Here is a 20,413-nt window from a genome sequence, read left to right on the forward strand (position 1 = left end):
AAAGATCTCCTTGCGACCAAATCACCACACAGTTCAGTGACACTGGATAAATACATGCCCAAATAAAGAGGTCTTTGTTTACCCTCACACCAAGTACCAGCCAGAAGTAGGATTTCCTCCAAAAATGATAAAAGCTGGCTTCTGTGTTGAAGGGGGTGTGGCTCACGTGTGGCATTCACAAATGACAAGTGATTACTCGTGAGATCAATTCTGATACGCAGAGTGAAAAAACGAACATAAAGAGAAAGAAGTAGTAATCAAATCAAATAACCACAGTGCAAATGCATTCAATTTTAATCTTTAATAGCTAACATTATTGCTTTAGGACATGCTTTCCCTGAACCAGGAACAGAATGCTAATTACATAAAAATATACACATAGAAAAAGTAGTTCTCCATATTCCCAGGGAAAAGACAGTAACTTCTAGGATACTTAAGTGTTTTAATTATAAAGTCTTGGTCATTTCACTTATTAGCTCTGTAACATACATATTTAAATTAAACATTATTAGACAGCCGTTACAATGGGTACGTGTCAGGCGCCATTACTGAGTAAATGGATTCTCCCATGAGGGGATGTGTCGCTTCCCCCACCCACTGACAGGCAGCAGCACGGTTAATGGTTGAGTATGTGATGCGTTGCTGCACACGCGTACCCTCTTCTCCGCCCAGAGCCCATCTGCGCATGTGGGTGAGCTGGTCAGGTTGCACTGGCTACCTCTCTAACTTCCACAGCAAGACGAGCTGGGCTTGGGCTTCCGGTGCAGACGGACCGTGTCTGTCTGAATCAAGGGATCCGACCTATCCTCGGTAGCGAGCACTCTTCGAACTGCTTCCTCAAAGGCTGCAGCGACATTCGTGGCATCTTTTGCACTCGTTTCAAAGTAGGGATAGTCGCCGTTGTCCCGGCACCAGGCTTGGGCTTCTTCTGCAGACACTTGCCGCTCGCTGATGTCAACCTTGTTGCCCAGAATCACAAAAGGAAAGCTTTCGGGCTCTTTCACATCTGCGTAATATATGAATTCTTTCTTCCAGTTACTCAAATTCTGGAAGCTCTGAGAATCATCGACACTAAAGGTAAGCAGGCAACAGTCAGAACCTCTGTAGAATGGTGTCCTCAGGCTTCTGAAGCGCTCTTGACCAGCCGTGTCCCAGATCTGCATGGTGACAAAGTGTCCATCCACCTCCAAATCTTTATTTAAAAACTCCACACCTATTGTATGGAAGAGCTGGGCATCAAACTTATTAGTCACATATCTGTTCATTAGAGAACTCTTCCCAACACCACCATCTCCAAGGAGAATGACTTTGAAAAGCGATGATTTTCCTGCCATTATTAATCTCAAGATCTCTGACTGTGGAACCCTGTAAAACAGAAGAGTACCATTACATTCTGTTAGACCTGTACCTAGTTCCACGTGCCTCTCTGAACATCAGTGCTAAGGGAAAGAAAACGCAGGGAATACGTGACAGCAAGAGATGTCACCTATTGAGCTCTGTACCTCGCGCCAGGCACCATCGGACCATCACTCCCGACAACCACTGCTGAGGGCTCGTTCTTCCCCTTCCTCCGGTCACCCTTGACTGAGGCTGGCACTCAAAGCCGAGTCTAACCTCCAAACCATCCTCTCAGCTCACAACAAGCCCTGCCACCATTTGTTAGGCAGCAGGAGACTGAAGTGGGCACATTTCCAGAGCAACTACAAACCGCCCTCTGGTGGCATGGTGCCCGTGTTCACTGATGGCTTTCCTCTCAGGCCAGGGGGCTTCTGGACAATCCCCTCTGTCTCTCTCCCAACACTATCAGCATAGGAGCTGGCAAGCAGGGAACAGGAGACAGAGTTCACTGATCTGGCTGTGAACAGACCAAAGCCAACCACTTGAGTAAAGGACTCTGTTCTCTTCACTGGGGATACTTAGTTCGCTAACATTAACGTCAGCACCAATGGAATTTTTATCATAATATAGTAACCTACCACATTCTACCCATAAGATTCGTTTGGGCAGCTCCAACACTTCTGAACAAATGGGAGCCTGGGCTGTCTGTTACTTGTATTTCGAGGGGGGATGCAATGAACCTTAAACCAAAATGTGGTATGGTGCCCATGCTTTAAGGGGAAGCCCTGGGGAAGGACTAGACTGCCCCGTACACCAGCCTGGGGAAGTGAGGAGGGCAAGGGTGGGGTGGCGTGGCATATGAAGATTCAGACACCTATTTACAGCCTGGTGGGAGCGTTGTTCTTATTTAAGGCTTCTATTTTAACTCTTTATTATGGAAAATGTCAAACATACACAATTTTGGAATAATGAGAATAATTAATGATACCGCACAGACCCTAAACCTAGTTTTGCCAATTATCAACTTACAGCAAATCCTGTGTGCTCCATAGTGTCCCGTTTTCCCTTCTCCCAAATTATTCTGAATCAAATTATAGCATGTAGTCTGTAAATATTTCAGTATAAAATGGCTTTTAAGATATGAAAATTTGTAAAAGCAGACAATCTTTAGTACCGTCTAACAGTACTCTCTGCAACAAAGGAGACATCCTCCATGTGGACTGTCTGATATGACAGCCACTAGCCACATGTGGCTATTGAGCACTGAACTTGTGCTCAAGTTCAACTTGGGAGAAAGGAAATGAATTTTAAATTTTCTATAGTCTTAACTAATTGGAATAGTCACATTTAAAGAGCAAACAGCTGTACTGGATAGCACAGCCCTACAGCAAAAATGGCAATTAACTTTCACATGCAAGTAGATAATGTGAATCCCTCAATGGGTAGGTAGCAAAGGCATGAACAATAACTGTTATATTGACTAGGATGATTCACTGCAGTAGGGACCTCCCTGGAGGTCCAGTGGTTAAGACTCCATGTTTTCACTGCAAGGGGCCCAGGTTCGATCCCTAGTTGGGGATCTAGTAAGATTCCACATGCTGAGCCATGTCACCCAAAAGAAAAAATAAATCATTGCAGTAAACAAACATTATCTGGCAATCTCCTGGTATACACAAGCATGACCCAGTATAACGTAATTGAACACTCCCCATAACCAGCAAGAATTCATCTTCCTACTACATGCTACCACACTATTCTTACAAACATGTAGCAACTTGCCCCTCTTATTGGCTCTCTGAAATTACTTGCTACAGTAATTACTACTATAATCTAAACAATTTAAATTGGTGAGGCAATCAGGGAGCATACTACCTGGAGACTTTTCAACCTCAGCACATGGCTCTGCCCACCGCCCAGGCTAAATTACTGTCAGAAAGGAAACTGAAACTATCTCAAACCCCTTCATTTCCTGACACAGTAACAGTGCACTAAATCGGTTCCTTTGTTTAATTCTTTGGAATCTTGCTTACATGACTTCAACCCAGAAAAAAAGAGTAGCAAAACCAAAAATGCACACCAACTATTCTTACATAGGGAAAGTGAAAGTACTAGTCACTCAGTCCTGTTCGACTGTTTGCGACCCCAAGGACCATATCCCGCCAGGCTCCTCTGTCCATGGGATTCTCCAGGCAAGCATACAGAAGTGGGTTGCCATTTCCTCCTCCATGGGATCTTCCCAGCCCAGAGATCAAACCCGCGTCTCCTGCCACTCCTGCATTTCAGGTGGATTCCAGACAGATTCTTTACCACTGAGCTACTGGGGAAGCATCTGCTAATGCCCCCTCCTTAACATTCTTCAGTGGTCTTCCAGACTCAGGTCTAAGTCCAACTTCTAAGGCAAGACACCTGGTCCTGTTCCCCATTCTCAGCATCAGCCATCCAGAAATGCACTGTCAAGTGGAAGTGAAATTCAGATCCACGGGCTCAGCCCACATACTCACCTTTACCCTGGCCCACGCTGCTCTCCCTGCTGGCGACCCCACCCACTACATCTAAGTAACCTGGCCCTCAGAACACTCTGTCATCCCTAACACTGTAAACTTCCCCCAGCAGCCCCTCATTTGAGGACTGTTCCTTTCCCAGGGTTTTCAAGATACATAAACAGGGACGTTTCATGTTGTGTTGTAAGGGTGTAAAAGACGTGCTCAATTCTAGTCTACCATTTACCCCAGGACTCTAGTTAAGTCTCTAGTTAAGTGTCTAGTTTGCTAGACACAAACTTCCACTGCACAGCATCAACTTGTTAGTATCTTTACATCACATTATAAACCAGACTGTGCAATCTAACAGCCTCCACCCAGACGAGAGGTTACATATCTACCGAATTAAGTCTTAGAAATTCCTTGAGATTTGTAATCATAACTTTTATCAGGATACTTTGATAGTTCTTTTCTTCTTGCATAATAATGTGGGATTTGGGATACGCTAGACTCACACACCAGGAAATAGGTACATTTTTTTACATTTCCCATATGTAATTTGGGGCCTCCCAGAGGGGAAGTGTGGTGGGCTGCCGTCTCTGGGGCTGCACAGAGTTGGACATGACTGAAGCGACTTGGCAGCAGCAGCAGCAGCAATCCTATTTGGGAGTATGTTGGCATTTGCTCAGACAACTAATATAGACATGCACAACTCGCTCAGTCTAGCTGCAGCACTGAATACAGACACACATATGATAAAGATGATTATACAAACTATCTTATTTCCCACTTACATCTAACAAAAGTTAGCTTGATGCAGTCTATCATTAACATAACATAATTAGCTTATGAACATTAAAATTTTTCCCCTTTTCTTCTCTAAAAACAGAAAAATCCTTTGAAACCTCTTTAGTATAAGCTGAATGAATAAAGGTATCCTGCTATGTTCTTTTCAAGACTTACCTTAAAATGTAATATGAAGCCTTTTATACTTCAGTTTAGGATTGCCCAAAGGCAATAATTTTCACCCAAGCTAAAATATGACTTTCGCAATCAGCTAAACACTATAAAGAAATCTAAATAAGAAAAGCATAACACACAGGCCATAAATCTTACCTTAATTGTTCAGTTCAAGCATCATCATTATCTGCAAAGAAAAAAATGTGAAAGCTCACCTTAGCAATATACATTCAGTCTGTTTTCATAATTTTAAGAGTAAACACAATAATTAAAAAGTAAAAGAAATGTCCGACTTTTATTAGTAGCTAGATTCTTAGTTTATAACTGATTCATGTTAAGGTTTGACAGAAAACAACAAAATTCTGAAAACCAATTACCCTTCAATTAAAAAATAAATTAAAAAAAAAAAAGGAAAACTGCACCTGCAAGCTGTCTATGAACTTTCTCAGCCTAAAAGTAGCCCTAGAATCAAATACACTTTGTTTTTTTTTAAGAAGTACATGTCCCCATCCACCCTACTTTTCTAAGTATCCCATTCAGACAAATATAAAATCTGGTTAAGATGAAATGTAAAATATTTCATTTGTTGTTCAAATTCTGCCCAAATTTTGAGTGATTTAGAATAATCACATTCCAGAGAATACAATCAAGGCATCACCAACTCAATGGACAGGAGTTTGAGCAATCTCCGGGAGATAGCGAAGGACAGAGAAACCTGGCATGCTGCAGCCCATGGGGTCGCAAAGTCAGCTGAGCAACTGAACAATACCAACAAGGATAAAAGAAGGGCCACTCAAGGGACAGGCACCTAACGTGACACAGGAAAATCTGGGCTAAGGCAGCGCAGAATATCCTGAAGCTTCTTTCTGGGCAGCCAGAGCAGAGGGGAAACTTTGTGAGTTAACAAAAGCCACTGGCAGAAAGGAGAACTGGCTCCCTGTGCCAAAGCCCAAGAGCCCGTACCCACGGCCAAGCTCTTGGACACCCTGCAGCTTGGGGACTCTGGCAACAGCAGGACCTACCAGAGGGCTGAGGAAAGATTCACTGAGACACGGACACCAGGGAAAGCAGCTCACCACTGTGCCAGGCTCATGGCCTGAGCGCAGACAGCTTCTGTGGAACAAACACATGAAGAAGCCTTTACTGATAGTTTCATGGAAACCAGACAGGATTCTTTCATGGCCATTTCTTCAGCCAAATTTCTAGAAGAGTCACAGGCAGAACAAATGAGAGGGCAATGCAGGCGATATTAGAAAGCCAAAGGAGCCTAGTCCCACACACCAAATTCAGTGTGGAGGTTTCCTGGGCCAACCAGGCTGTGCTAAAGCACTAGCCTCTTTCCAACTAAACCAACAGTTTCAAACTCCTCTCCCTCCCTTTTTTAAAAGCAAAGGGCATTTCTGTGGGACTTAAATGAATTCAATTATAAATTCAATCAATGAAAAACACGATACCCTTCAAAATCTTGACATTTAGGAGTTAAGGACAAAACCACCACCACCCTCACAATTACTGAGCCCTTCAGGCCACTGACTTTGCATTTCTGCATCCACTCGCCACCAGCTACCCTAGGGATGAGGACTCTGACTCAGAGAGGTGACATTCCTTGCTGGCGGTCACACAGCTAGGAAAGGGGTGCAAGTGTCCACCCCAGGGGCCTCTGACCCTGACAAGTGGCTCTGACCACTGCACAGCTCCGGCTGGAGGAGGAAGGAACTGGGGCAGGCGGGGTATGACTGGAACCAGGACCGGGGTGCAAAGGCACCCACGTGGCCAGGGAGAGCCCAGGGCAGACCACCTGGAGCCAGCAGTGGGGGGCGCCGTGGCGAGGTGGAGCGAGGAACGAGCTGTGCGGCCACGGGACTTTACGGGCAGGCCACCAAAAGACTTCTGCCAATGCCCTCAGAGTGAGCCTACCCGCATCCCTGAGCAGATGCGGAGTCCAGAAAAGCATCTGTCTGCGATCACAAGAGCAGGCTATATGGGGAGGGCAGAAGGGAGGCCAGGGGCAGAGTGGTGGTGGCTCACTTACCATCCCTCTCCAACCACTGACGGTGTCAGCGTGCTCTGGGGTGGCTGGCCTCCTACTAGAGACTGCAGTAAGCTACTCACCCCAAACCCCTCCTCCCGCTCACCCATGGCCAGGCGGCTAGATCTCAGCTCCCTGGAAACCCTGCCCCCGCGCTCCTGGCACCCCCGCAGGCACCTCTGCATGCAGAGGCAATACTGAGATCAGAGTGCCTCCCAGGGCAACTTCACGTTTGTAAAGAGGCAAGATCTCAAAAAAGATTCAGTTAAGGGAAATGTCTTATACTATGATAAAAATGCCCAGATTTTTCCCTGAGCCATCCATTTTCTAAACTCTACACCAAAAATACATCCCCATACCATTCTAAAACTACTCGCCCTCAAAAAACAGCAAGGAGAAAAAAAACATTGCAAAAATGTTCCCAGTGGAGCAAATGGAAATGACCTAAATGCATAATTGGGGATGCTCTGCAGCCCTTGATTAGACTGGAGACACAGGTCTGTAGAAATGTATTAAGTAATAAATCCAAAGAATGTGTACACCGTGATGACACCATGTAAAAAATTCATAGGTTAACATGAAAGTCTGCAAGAAAATCTCAAACAATCAACACCAAGTCTTTAAAGTCCTGACTTGATTTCACACTCATACTCCTTTTTCAAATATCAAAAGTATTCTTTTAAAGCAAGAACAATCATTTATTTTGCTCTTGAATCTGCAATTTGGGCAGGGGTTGGCAAACTCAGAAGCATTTTTTAAAACTTCATTTTCACTTAAAGCCTAGCTTGACTGAATGCTGTAATTGAAACAGAAATAATTTTCTTTTAAATTTTCTTCAAATACTGCTACCCACCAGACCTTAAGGACAACTGCTTCCTAAATTTTTCTATAACTCAGATTATATTAAAAATAATTCAACATGAAACCCAAAACACAAGCAACAGAAGAAAAAATAGGTCAAATGAACTTCATCAGAATCTAAAACTTTTGTGTTTCAAAGGGCACTACCAAGAAAGTGAAGACAATCCACAGGATGGGAGAAAATACTTGAAAATCATTTATCTGATAAAGGACCAGTATCCAGGAACTCTTAAAATAATAATTTAAAAAGCAATTTAAAAATGGACAAAAATGGTCAATATCATTAGCCAGGAATGAAATGCAAATGAAAACTATAATGAGATACCTCTTCACACCCAAAAGGCAGACAATAACAAGTGTTGCTGAGGATGTGAGAAAACTAGACCTGTCATACACTGCTGGTGGGAAGGCAGAATGGTGCAATGATAATGAAAACAATCTGCGGTTCCCCAAAACGGTAAACACAGAATTACCATCAGTTCAGTTCAGTTCAGTTCAGCTGTTGTGTCAGACTCTTTGCGACCCCATGGACTGCAGTACTCTCCTACGTATGTACTCAAGAGAAATAAAAACACATCCACACAAAAACTTGTACATGAATAGTGTTAGTGTTAGTCGCTCAGTCGTGCCCGACTCTTTGCGACCCCATGGACTGCAGTCCACCAGGCTCCTCTGTCCGTGAGATTTTCCAGGCAAGGATACTGGAGTGGGTTGCCATTTCCTTCTCCAGGGGATCTTCCCAACCCAGGGATTGAACCCGGGCCTCCTGCACTGCAGGCAGATTCTTTACCGACTGATCTACAAGGGAAGCCATGTACATGAAGAGCATAGTATTAATCATAATAGCCAAACCATGGAAACAGCACAATGTGCATCAACTGATGAATAATAAAAATGTGGCCTCTCCATACAATGGAAGATTAATCAGTCACAGGAAAGAATGAAGTTCTGATACATGCAACTACATGGATGAACCTCAAAAACATGATAATTTAAGGAAGCCACACACAAAAGGCCATACATTATACCATTTACATGAAATGTTCAAAATAGGCAAATCCACAGAGACAGAAAGTAAATTTGTGTTCCAGGGAACGGTGAGTGACTGCTAATGGGCACAGGTTTCTTTTTGTGTGTGTGTGGGGAGAAGGTATATGACAAAAATACTCCAGAATTAGTGGTGATGATTGCATAATTCAGTGTCTATACTAAAAACAACTGAACTGTACACATTAAAAAGGTAAGCTTTATTGTATGTGAATTATAACTAAATAATCTAGACATATTTTTATTGATACACACACACACACACACACACACACACACTCAGCCTGAGAATTAGCAATAAGACCCTAATTTATATGTGTCACAAATGATCTCCTTGTCCCTTCAGCAGTATCCTTTTCAATAAGCAGTTACACACACAGTAAATACTCCGTCAGGATTACAAGATCACGTGCTGGCAACAATGAAGGTTAACTATGGTGCACACTCATCTGAATGGGAAGTTGGTTAAGTAGGTTACTGGCAGGAAAGAAAATGAACTATGTTTTCAACAGATACCTCAAAACTAAAGATAAAAAGAGAGCATTGAATGCCAGCCCTTTGCTTTTTATAACACTCTTTTCCAACTTTTCAATCGTGCACTTTTATCTTGTACTATCAATTGTTTACGGATAGTGTAGAGGAGCCTTTTCTCTGGTCTCTATCTCCATGCTCACTTCCAAAGCTGATTATTACAATAAACCAAGGGGGGAGTCAAATCCAAGCATGGAGAATATATATCTCAAACAGAAATGTTTGTGTGGATTAAAGGTAGACCCTTTTTATTGGTCATGGACCTAACTGCTTCCATCCGTACACATAACAAAACCCAATTCTTTGTTTATTACTTTTATTATATAGGATTTTGAGCACGGCATTCAAAGAGCTCTCCAACCTCACATACCTACCTGCTTGTCCCAATTGTAACCCTACAGGTCACCACTCCCAAACCTATCAGGCATTTACTGTCCAGCCTTTGCTCAGGCCCTTATCTTGCACTAGGAGTTCCCTCCCCACATCTTGACAGCTATGAAAATCCTAGTTATCTACAGGCCCACTTTTGCCACGTCCCTCACAACCTAATCTTTCTCTTCATTTTCATCATCATTCCACTTCTATTACAGCTCTCATTCACTTATAGTTTCCTAATTACACTGTCAGCTCCCTGGAGGGACACACAACACCTAATGCCACCCGTTCACGGGCCCTTTTTTGGGTCTGCAACATCTAGTACACAGCTTTCCACACACTGAGGTATCAAATGAATGCTAAATTGAGAACCATGAGTAAACTACTTCCTCCTTCATTCTTGCTATTCTTTTTTTTTTTTTTTTTTCATTCTTGCTATTCTATTCTTATTTTTCTATTTGTACTTTCCGTACTTGCAGTTTTTTCTCTATTCAATCAGTTCTTCCCCCATTCTGTTTTTGAGGTCTATTAAAATATGTGGGAGAAGACAAAAAAAAATTTGATTCTTACTTGAAACTCAAATGAGAAAACCACTTTAAAATAAGTACTCTGGAATGCAGCAGGAAATGCTGAAGACCCACATTCCTGTTAACAAGCTGCCGAAAGGATGCTAGGTTTATAAACGGCTTCCTCAAATTCTCAGGTTTTCAAATCTGAAACCCCTTGACTAACTCTCATTTCCAAAAATTTAAACTGAATTTATCACTCCTGACTTAAATTTAGGAACAGATCTTTTTTTTTTCTTCTTTTCAAAATCACATGTTTCTTTTGCACTCACTCTTAAATGTCCCCGTTAGAGGCACGCCACTTTATTTCATATCACAGCTTGAGAAACTGAGGCTCAAAGAAACTAACCAAGGCCACAAAAGCATGGTTAATCCCTCCATCGTTTCTATTTTCACCTAGGCTGTATTTATTTCCTTATCTCTCAATACAGGTGTGTCTCACTTAACAGCCTCTTAGCTCCACTCTTTTATTTCCGGTCTTCCTGGGTGTCTTGCTGAACAAGGCATGTCAAGGAAGTCATTAAGTATAATAATGGGCACTATCTCTACAGCAAGAAGTGGAGCATAACAAAATGAATTAAGCAAATAGCACAGGCACAGACCAACCTGGAAGGCACAACTTGCCACATGAAAACACGTTATCTAGGTGACCACTGAGCCTTGCCTCAGAGACTGCTAGAGAAGGAAAAAACTGTACAAATCAAACCACGCTATATCACGAAGTCAGAGCAGCTCATCCTACTTAAAGAAGTCGTTCCATGAGTGCTCTTTTATGAAGATCAGGCATCTAGTAGAAATATAAACTCTCAGTTTTGCTTAAAACAAGGCACCTTTGTAGTTAGATATACTAACTAATCATTAACAGTGGTGGAGTGAGTAGGTAGGGAGGAGAGAGGAGAAAAAAATACATTTGGTTAAGGAACTCAATTTTCTTAAATTATCCTGAAAATAGAGAGCAGTGTGCTCCAACACAACTTTCTGTGATGAAGGAAATGTTCTTATGTCCAATATAGTAGTCACAAACCACATACAGCTACTGAGCGCTTGAAATGTGGCTGGTCCAACTGAGGAAGTGAAGTGTTAATCTCATTTCAATTCGGTTACATTTAAGTTGCTACATGAGTACTGCATTGGAAAGTACAGGCATGGAGTGTGCTTAACTGAGAGTCCATTAAAGAGCTGCAGGGGGAAAATGCACCTTCTAGAATCATAGGTGAGACAAGGGTGAGTGAATGGATGGAACTGTGCTTGAGCCTTCCACTGGAAAGAGTCAAAAAGGTTTCATCAGGTTCTTAATGGAGTATGCACCTCAAGAAATGATCAATTAAATATATTTTTTTAAAAAAGTGATCAATAAGCGTCTGCAACATTTGTATATTTCGTGTGATTAATTTGTGTAGTTCATAAGACCCTCAAGACTTTCACCTTTACTTGCCATTACTGTTTCGAGGTTCTCTCCCTTACCCATAAGACTTCATTAATATTACACTTGGACCATGAACTGTGACAGTTCAATCAAGAGACTTATTCACAGGAAACTGCTAATCCTGTGAGGAAAACATTTTGTTCTTCGTTTTATTTAATGAAGTCCTCAAAAGGAACAAGCATAAATTTACCTGTAACGAAGACACCTGAAAAATGCACTTGAAATGCTTGACAGAAAAGAGTGGGGATAGTTTTAAGGCTGCACTTTGGGGGACAAAATTAAAATGCAAACAAATGAATAAAAGTCATAAAATAGGAATACTACACTATGAAGTAGAGCAGGGTATTTCAGGAAGAAGACTGCATTGTGAAAGAAAGGAATGTGAATGTGCATGTTAGAAAAATATATTAAGAGCAACGAAACACAAACTGAACATGATCTGCGATGATCTGCTGTAACTTAAGGGAACCCTGCTTCTGACTCGTCTCTTCAAGTTAGGTAAGAAACCTGCTTGATATCTTTAATTTGAAGCAGAAAGGGGTGAGGGCTGGAGAAACTTCCATGTAAGCTCAGGGAAGAGTCAGTATAGCAACACTCCCCACAAGGCATGAGGCCACAGCAAGGTAGAACTTTTTGGCTGTTAGAGAAATTAAGTAAGAGGGGTGGAATTTCCCAAGAAGATCTATTTCAAGAGAACAGCTGTATATCCAGCATATAGGACTGAACTAGATTAGAGATTCCCATTCTGCTGGGAAACCGTCACCAGGTCAAAATGAGAAGAAACATCAGAGTGCTGCAGGGAGCCTTCTAGAAAGTTCACCACACGTCTCCATCGCTGATGCTGTAGTCTTCAGTACCCCACCAAGGTACTGAAGCTGACTTGGCTTACAAAAACCTTCCCGAGCCCAGACTTACTCCGTCATCATGACACACTTGGCTCTGTGCCTGATCAACTCTGCACCTGCTCACTGAATGGAGGTTCTCAACCTCTCTATCCCCCCGAGCATCAGCAGAAGTCACGGGAGACTTCCCAAAGGCCAATCCAAGGGCTTCTCCTCAGTCCTCATCTAAAACCCCTAAGGCACACGCAGCCCTAAAGCGATTGAAGAAAAAAGTGTCCCCTGAGGACTTCCCCGTGTACGCTTCTACAAACACACCTCCTGGTTGACCAGTGTCTTCACGAGAGGCCCACCCAGTGGACAGTGAATTCTAAGATGGATCAATTTGTCTGAATGTATTACCTGGCATCAAAGCTCAAAGGAGTACCCTTCTGAGGGCATTTGTTTTAAAACAAGTAAGATAATGGGAAAGGGTCTTGCAAGTACCACACCTCTAACTAGAGGCATCAGTGGGACCTTCAAGTCTTAGCCAGGACTCAGTCACCAGTACTGTCTGTTAGGTCTAATGGCCTGGCAATGACCTTGAAAATGCTTCCTACTTCACTGTCCATAAAGCTACCCTGCCTTCTCTGCCCCTCACCCCATTAGCTTTCTGCAACCCAAATGGCTCCCTTTTCTAAGAGGCTCTTAGAGCATATATATCACCAGGTTGATGCCCTTGCTGTTGTTCAGTCACTAAGTCATGTCAGGCTCTGTGACCCAAGGACTGCAGCCTGCCAGGCTTCCCTGTCCTTCCCTCTCTCCCAGAGTTTGCTCACTCATGTCCGTTGTGTCAATGATGCCCTTACCTCTTCCCAAACCATATCTTCCTGGGATATAAAAACCTAGTGATTCCTAAAGTCCACCTCCACCCTTCTGCCCCTTGGGCGCCAGATAAGAATTCCAACCCCTTTTATAATACAGTCATCTGATGAATTCAGATGGCAGTTCAAATTCAACAGATATAAAAACCAAGCTAATTATTTTCCCCATTTTCAAAATCTCTTTCTTCTGTCTTACCCATTTCACCCACACAAGAAACGTGTCCAGTTCACTCCCTGCTTACTGCCACCATCTTGTTTGCTCAAATAACAAATGCTATGACTACAATAACATCAGCCGCCACTGTTCTCTGAGTGTCTACTAGGTACCTGGCGCAGAGCACCTTGAAGTCACCCGCAACGCAGATGCTACCACCCATGCTTTATGGATCAATAAACCAAGTTCATAAAGATTGAATAACTTCCCCCTGGTATAATTGAACAGGGCAGGTCAAACACGTGTGACCTTCACTCCCATCAAAAGAAAAGAAAAGTCAAAAAAATATACAAAGCCAAAAAGGACAACAAGAGAACAACTGTAGTGAGAGACAGCAACAAAACCAGGAAGACGGAAAGTAAAGTGACAAACTGAAGAGCCAGGAAACCTACCTGGGGAGAAACAGCTGTCAAGGAGAAATCGGCCCCGAGGGCATGGGGCGCATCTCAGCAAAGACGCATACAGGCTGGCTGGGTAGAAAGCACAAGGGGAAACCCCATGACACCCCCTCGGCAACCAGGGGCCCCCTCCCTACCAGCAGACCTACTTCCTAATAAACTGTTCGCAGCAGGAGTTGGGACTGGAACTCTCCAGATGATGAGGGAGGGGACAGCAAGCGACAGTGCGTGCAGGGAACTGGGCAGGGCAGGTTATATGACATTTCAGAGGGCGTCACAGAGGTGCTGGCAGTCTGCAGGATGCTTCACAACCAGCGCTCAAAAGGGAGTTCATGAGTTCACGGTAGATCACACCACATTCCTTTCTATGACATCGTATCTTTGGGAGGCGGGCTTCCCTGGGGCTAGTATGATAAAAATCAGGTGCTGCACAAATATTAATGCGGAACAGGGTAAGAGGGTAGCAGCTGTTTGTTCCCAAACATTCTGAAATGTTACTGAAGAGTACTGGAACTCATTCTAGAAATGCTTTGTATTTACCAACACGTGGCCTTCCAGCAGCTCTTCTGTTCTGACTTCCAACGAAACCACAGACGTATGTTCAGGTGCGTCCACCTAATCACTGCTCTGATTACATACCCCAGCGCAAGACTGCGCCCACGAGAGTGGTCACCTAGCCGCATGCCGCACTCCAGGGAGTTCTGATATTTGCAAACCTGTTAAAGCAGTCAAACCCTCCATTATCTGTGATACGCTTCTACAGAGCAAGTGCCAGGAAGAGAAATCTGTAAGGCGCTTTTTCACACTTCTCCAACACTGACAAATACAGCCCCTCTCACAAGAATGAACCTTCTGGAGACGACCTTAGCCTCTGTTCCCCCAAAACCTAACCCAGTTCACAAGAACCTGGGATGAAAATGGTTCAGCCCACACAGACCCAGCAGTCAGTTCACTGGATGCCGTGCTCTGCTCTCCTTCACTCCTGGATAATGAATGTGGCCACGGGATGAATGTAGCAAGCTGTTCCATACTGTTTCTCCATCCCCCTCTAACAATAGCAGACACTGGGAAGGCATCAGGCCGTGGACACAAGTGGGGCCTGTGTTCTGAGTCCCTGCACTGCAACGAGCAGGTTGAGGGCAGCCAGTTTGGTGAACCTCCATGGCCTGTCTTGCTCCATTCTGTATTTCTTCCCAGACACAGGGCTGGCTCTCCCCAGCCCACGCTGATCTAGCTGCGACCTCACCTACATGCGCTCACCACTCGTCATCCTCTCTATGTTCGTGATAAGCACCAGCATGCCCTACTCTGCACCCGGCATGGTAAAAAATTAACAGAAGGTAATGGAAGAACCCAGGATGTGCAAACACCCGGAGCTCACCTTCACAACACGTGCTATGCCAAGAGTCACGCTGGGGAAGTTCTCTCCAGAGCAGAGGCACCCCCAGCCTCCCTGGCAAGCTCCAACCTCCCCTCCCCAACACAGGGCAGCCAGGCCCCCCTCACCTACACACCTGGGTCCCCCAGCTCTCCTCCAGAAGGAACCTTGACCTTTCATCTGCATCACAGCTCTCCAAACGCCCTGGGGCCTTTTGTGAGTTTACCAACCCCCTCAAAAAAAAAATTCTTAATACATGTTCTGTTGATGATCTACTTAGTCACAGGCTCTATTTTCTTTTCCTTGGTTTTGATTAACAAATTTATTACCAAGCTACCTTTCAAGTGAGACCTGTTTCTCACACACACAGACACACACACACTTTTCCATTTGGCTTATTTCCTTCTGTTGCTTCACCAGCTTGCCTGAGGCAGAACTCCAGGCAGCCCTCCTTTTACTGTGCTTCACAGTTATTAGGGGCTTTTTACAAACTGAAGGTTTCTGGCACTCTGCATGAAGCAAGTTTATGAGCGCCATTTTCCAACAGTATTTGCTCACTGCTTGTCCCTGCATCACGTTTTCATAATTTTTGCATTATTTTAAACTTGTTCATTATTATTATATTTGTTACCGTGATCTGTGATCAGTGATATCAGCAGTGCAAAAAGATTACAACTCACTGAAGGCTCAGACGATGGCCAACAATTTTCAGCCACAAAGTATTTTTTAATTAAAGTGTGTATGTTGGTTTTTTTAGGCATAACACACAGGTATGGTATAAACGTCTTGTAACTTTCATAAGCAGTGAAAAACCAAAACCTTTGGTCTGAAACCAAATCCAAAATATCTCCGAGGTATATCTGTACTTGGAAGCCAATAATTTGATGTCTTTACTTGGTGTCATAGATCCACAAAGGCATTACAAAGTACAACCAGCTCAATGTTACAAAGAAATGTGGTGACCTAACTTGGCCAGAGCAGCAAACCAAGTGCACATGGAGCAAGACTCCCCAGAGCAGGGGGTGCTCCTCCTGCACCATTCTCTTGATTCTCCCCAGGATAAAACCCCTGCAGTAGTAACAGAGCACACATCCCTTTGGTAGACTGCACTTGATAGCAATCATTTTCAGGTGTATAATTCAGCATCCCCTCTACCCCACAGCAGACAACTTCTGATACAAGGCAGAAAAATCTATTCATTGGCAATGAACACACTCAGTGTCCATCAGCACAAGGCAAAAAGCAAAGCTCCTCACAAAAGATGCCATGTTGACCAAATGAATAACACTCTCACAGCAATTCCTAAATAGAACCAATCTTTTTTTTTTTTTTTTCTGGCCACGCTGCAGAGCTTTCAGGATCTCAGTTTCCCCAACCAGCAACTGAACCCAGGCCACGGCAGTGAAGGCCCCAAGTCTTAATATGCCACCAGGGAACTTTCAGGGCCAAGCCTTTAGGACTCCTCTCACTCACAAAGTTCACCTAGGAGTTACATCTGCCACCAGAATGAAGCAGTACATGGACTGAAGGGGCTAGTTTTAGGCATGATGAAAACATGCTGGAAAAAGTCAGGAAAGAATGCAAAAATCAATTAAAAATTTTTATTGCTTATTTTTTGAATTCATTGATAAAATCCATGCAGAATTATTGTCCACTGAAGCTAATTTAAGGAAGAATTTTATACTCAACAACAATGGCTTCTCGATTTGTTTCTTGTAAATATTCACAAGTGTTCAACTTACAAAGTTATCAAAACCACATCAACCAGGGCTTGGGATTAACATACACACACTACTATATATAAAACAGATAATCAACAAGGTCCAACTGAGTAGCACAGAGGATTCTACTCAATATTCTGTAATAACCTATATGGGAAATGAATGTGAAAAAGAATGAATATGTATAACTGAGTCCCTATGCTACACACTGGAAACTAACACAACATTGTAAACCAACTATGTGGTAGCTGCTCAGTCGTGTCTGACTCTGTGACCCCATGGACTGTAGCCTGCCAGGCTCCTCTGTCCATGGAATTCTCCAGGCAAGAATACCGGAGTGAGTTGCCATGACCTCCTCCAATAAAATTGAACACAAAAAGAAAAACACATCAACCTTTCCCCATTTCACCTAAGTCCACACACAGTAAATACCATGAAACAGGTACCTATGAGCTGGTTTGCAAATGTTTTGTTTAAAAACACCTGGCCCACGACCTTGAGTAGGCTGGGTAATGAACTTTGTGGGAAGACAAAGTTAGATCCCAATCTCATGACTGTGATCAGACTGTACGCTTCAGGGAGGGGGGGACTCCCCACTGCCCTTGGTATCACTAGCACCTTTTTATCAGCAACCGAAGAGCTACTCAGAAAATGTTTGCTGACAATTCGAATACTGAAACCAAATTTCCTAAGTCAGCTTCAAAGGCCCCGAATGCCCCTCAAGTTCTCTCCAACACTTTTGCCAACGAAATAGAAAGGGGGAGCAGGGGGAGATTTCTGTTATCAGAAAATTTTTGGTCACTCTTATTCTATCAAATGAATGAATATGTCTCTCAGTCAAGGGAAATCTCTTCAAGTTCCCAAGTCCAGGAAGTTTCCTAAACAAGAACCGACAGCACATTTGAAGGACTTAGAGAAGCACTGACTGTGAGCTCTGGAGTTACATGGACTGACGTCAAGCGGGATTTCTCAACCCCAGCACAAGCAACATTTTGAGCTGGGCAACTCTCTGTGAGGAGCTGTCCTGTGCATTGTAGGATGTTGAGCAGCACCCCTGGTCTTTACTCAATAGATGCCTGCAGCACTCTCTCACATGTGTGAACCAAAAAGGCTGCAGAGGTTGTCAAATGCCACCCCTCACTAGCACTCTAAATTCACAGGGGCCTACTCGGAATCCTGGCTCTTATCTTCAGTCCTCCAGAGAACCACAGTCTAGATGGAAAAAGTGGCGGAGGAAGAAAAAATGGAAAGAGGAGAGCTTGGACAAGAGCGAACAGCACTGAAGTATTTCCTTAGTCTCCAAGAACTCGGCCAGGAGTCAAGGCCAACAGTGTTCTACTTAGTTTTCCTCAGTCTATTCTAACCTGACAAATGACAAACCAAAAATCTCTCCAACTCACAAAACTCTCCAAAGTAAATAAGTCAGCAAGCCAGAAGCTTTTTAGTATAAACTAGAGGAATTTACTATTAATACAATATCCACACACAAAAAACTGAAGACAACAGACGGCCACACCAGAGAAAAGAAAACAAAGAAAAAGAGAAACGAAAAACAGTCTCCTTAAAGGTCCGTGGCAGAAGAGTACTGAGCTTCCTTCATGTCTTGAGTTTTGTTCCACCGAAAAGTTTCTGAGATTACAGGCAATTTAGCGATTTTCCACTACAATTATGATGGCAGAGAAAGACAAGCACGAAAAATAATTTTTCATTAATTTTTTAAAAAGCAACCAAAATCTATTTTTATCAGGCCGCCGAAATCCTACATAAAGAGCGTGTTCACGTGACGATTTGGAAACTACCCGAAGTCATTCCTCAAAAGAACCCTGGTCACGGGATGTATCATCACTTGAAAAAAAAAAAAAACCCAAACCCAACTGATACTCTTCGACTTAATTAAATCGGCACTTAAAATTTTCATCTTGTCTCTTTAAAAAACGAAGTTGGAAGAACGAGAAGAACGCCATTCGGAAACCTTGGCCAGAGTCTGCATCCGATAACGGCCCAAACCGCCTCCAGCCCCTAGGATTAGTTTTATATTTCCCCCCTCGTCTCCGGAGTGGTACTAACACCTCAGCAAACGTTCACCTGGGAAGCAGGTCAGAAGTCGCCAGTATCAAATCGTGAGCGCCTCTGCTTTCTGTGAGTCACGTCAGAGTGGGTTGCTTTGGGGTGCCTGGGTGGATTTCTCCGTGTATGCGTGTTTCCCTGCGGGTAGCATATGCCCTCTCCCGCCTAGGGGTTTGTGTGGCTGTGTCCCTCTCCCTGATCCCAGCTGCTAATGGATCTCTTTCCCCGTGTGCGTCTCCAGGACTTTTAGGTGTCTGTCTTGGGGCGTGTATCTCTCTCCCCGGGTGTGTAGGTGTGGGACCCCGTCTTTCCACCTGCGTCAGACACAGTAGGAGGCAAGGGTCTACAAGTCGTCCCTTCTCCCGGGGGGTGCGGAAAAATGACCCGCACTGGCCGCGCGCGCCCCCCGCCCCAGTGCCCGAAGCCCAGGCCGCACTCGCCGTCGGCGGGCTCCGCTCAGACCCTGACGCCCGCGCAGCTGGCCCCAACCCCCGCCCAGCCCCGAGGGGAGTCGGCGCTCCGCTCACCTCACGGCCACACGGAATAAGTTCGGGAGCTTCGGGCCGGTCCGTCCGGGGGCAGGGAAAAAAAGTGAAGAGGGTCGAGGAGCCAGCAGGCAGGAGACGTCGGCGGCACGGCGCGGGTCAGTCTGCGGTTGCCCCCGTCCTGCACGGAGGGAACAACATGGCGACGGGCCGGGGCGGGGCCCGGGAAAAGCGGGCGGGACCTAGTCGGCGGGGCGGGGCCCGGGATGGCGGGAGCCCTGGGAAGGTGGGGCGGGGCCTGGTCGGCAGGAGCCCTGGGAAGTCGGGGCGGGGCCTGATTGGGGGAATCGGGGCGCGGGGCCTCGAGGTCGCCTCCGCCCTGCCCTCACCCACTCCTTGCCGATCCCCTCTAGCTGAATCACGGGTTTTCTTCGGGTTGCGTTCTCGGGAAAAGACAGCACGGATACTAGTTACCTTTAAAAGCTGACGTAAAATGGGAATAAACAGACCGCAAAAGCACTGTCACACGATGCTATGACTACGCGGCGAAATGAATATGCAAATAGACAAGTGAATAGATTGAAAAATGAAAACATCTGTGATACTGTGAAATAACAGGATTTTTTGATTAATTTTTTAAAATTTCCTTGCTCTTAAAATTTTTACTGCCTCCCGCCTCTCTAAATATAAAGCAGTAGTGGGGAAATGTATAAAGAAGCAGTGGGAAAAGGCGGTATTGGAACTCTTAATTCCTCACTTGAAATACGGAGTTAAGTGCAGGTCGATACTGGAGACCAGAGAGGGATTTTTAGTCCCTCTATAAATATATTTTGTA

General features: G+C 44.3%; 1 protein-coding gene across 3 annotated transcripts; it reads right to left on the reverse strand.

Moving 5' to 3' along the window:
* Window positions 1–282: 282 nt before the first annotated feature.
* Window positions 283–19,782, reverse strand: RAB9A (RAB9A, member RAS oncogene family). 3 transcript variants are annotated; one of them, XM_005228430.5, is made up of 4 exons: window positions 19,621–19,782; window positions 5,801–5,891; window positions 4,935–4,965; window positions 287–1,365 (listed from the first exon to the last, which is right to left on the reverse strand). In XM_005228430.5, the coding sequence occupies exon 4, from the start codon at window positions 1,332–1,334 to the stop codon at window positions 723–725; it is 612 nt and encodes a 203-aa protein (XP_005228487.1). In that variant the 5' UTR covers window positions 1,335–1,365; window positions 4,935–4,965; window positions 5,801–5,891; window positions 19,621–19,782; the 3' UTR covers window positions 287–722.
* Window positions 19,783–20,413: the final 631 nt, after the last annotated feature.

This window comes from Bos taurus, chromosome X, assembly GCF_002263795.3.
Source record: "Bos taurus isolate L1 Dominette 01449 registration number 42190680 breed Hereford chromosome X, ARS-UCD2.0, whole genome shotgun sequence".
NCBI lineage: Eukaryota > Metazoa > Chordata > Mammalia > Artiodactyla > Bovidae > Bos > Bos taurus.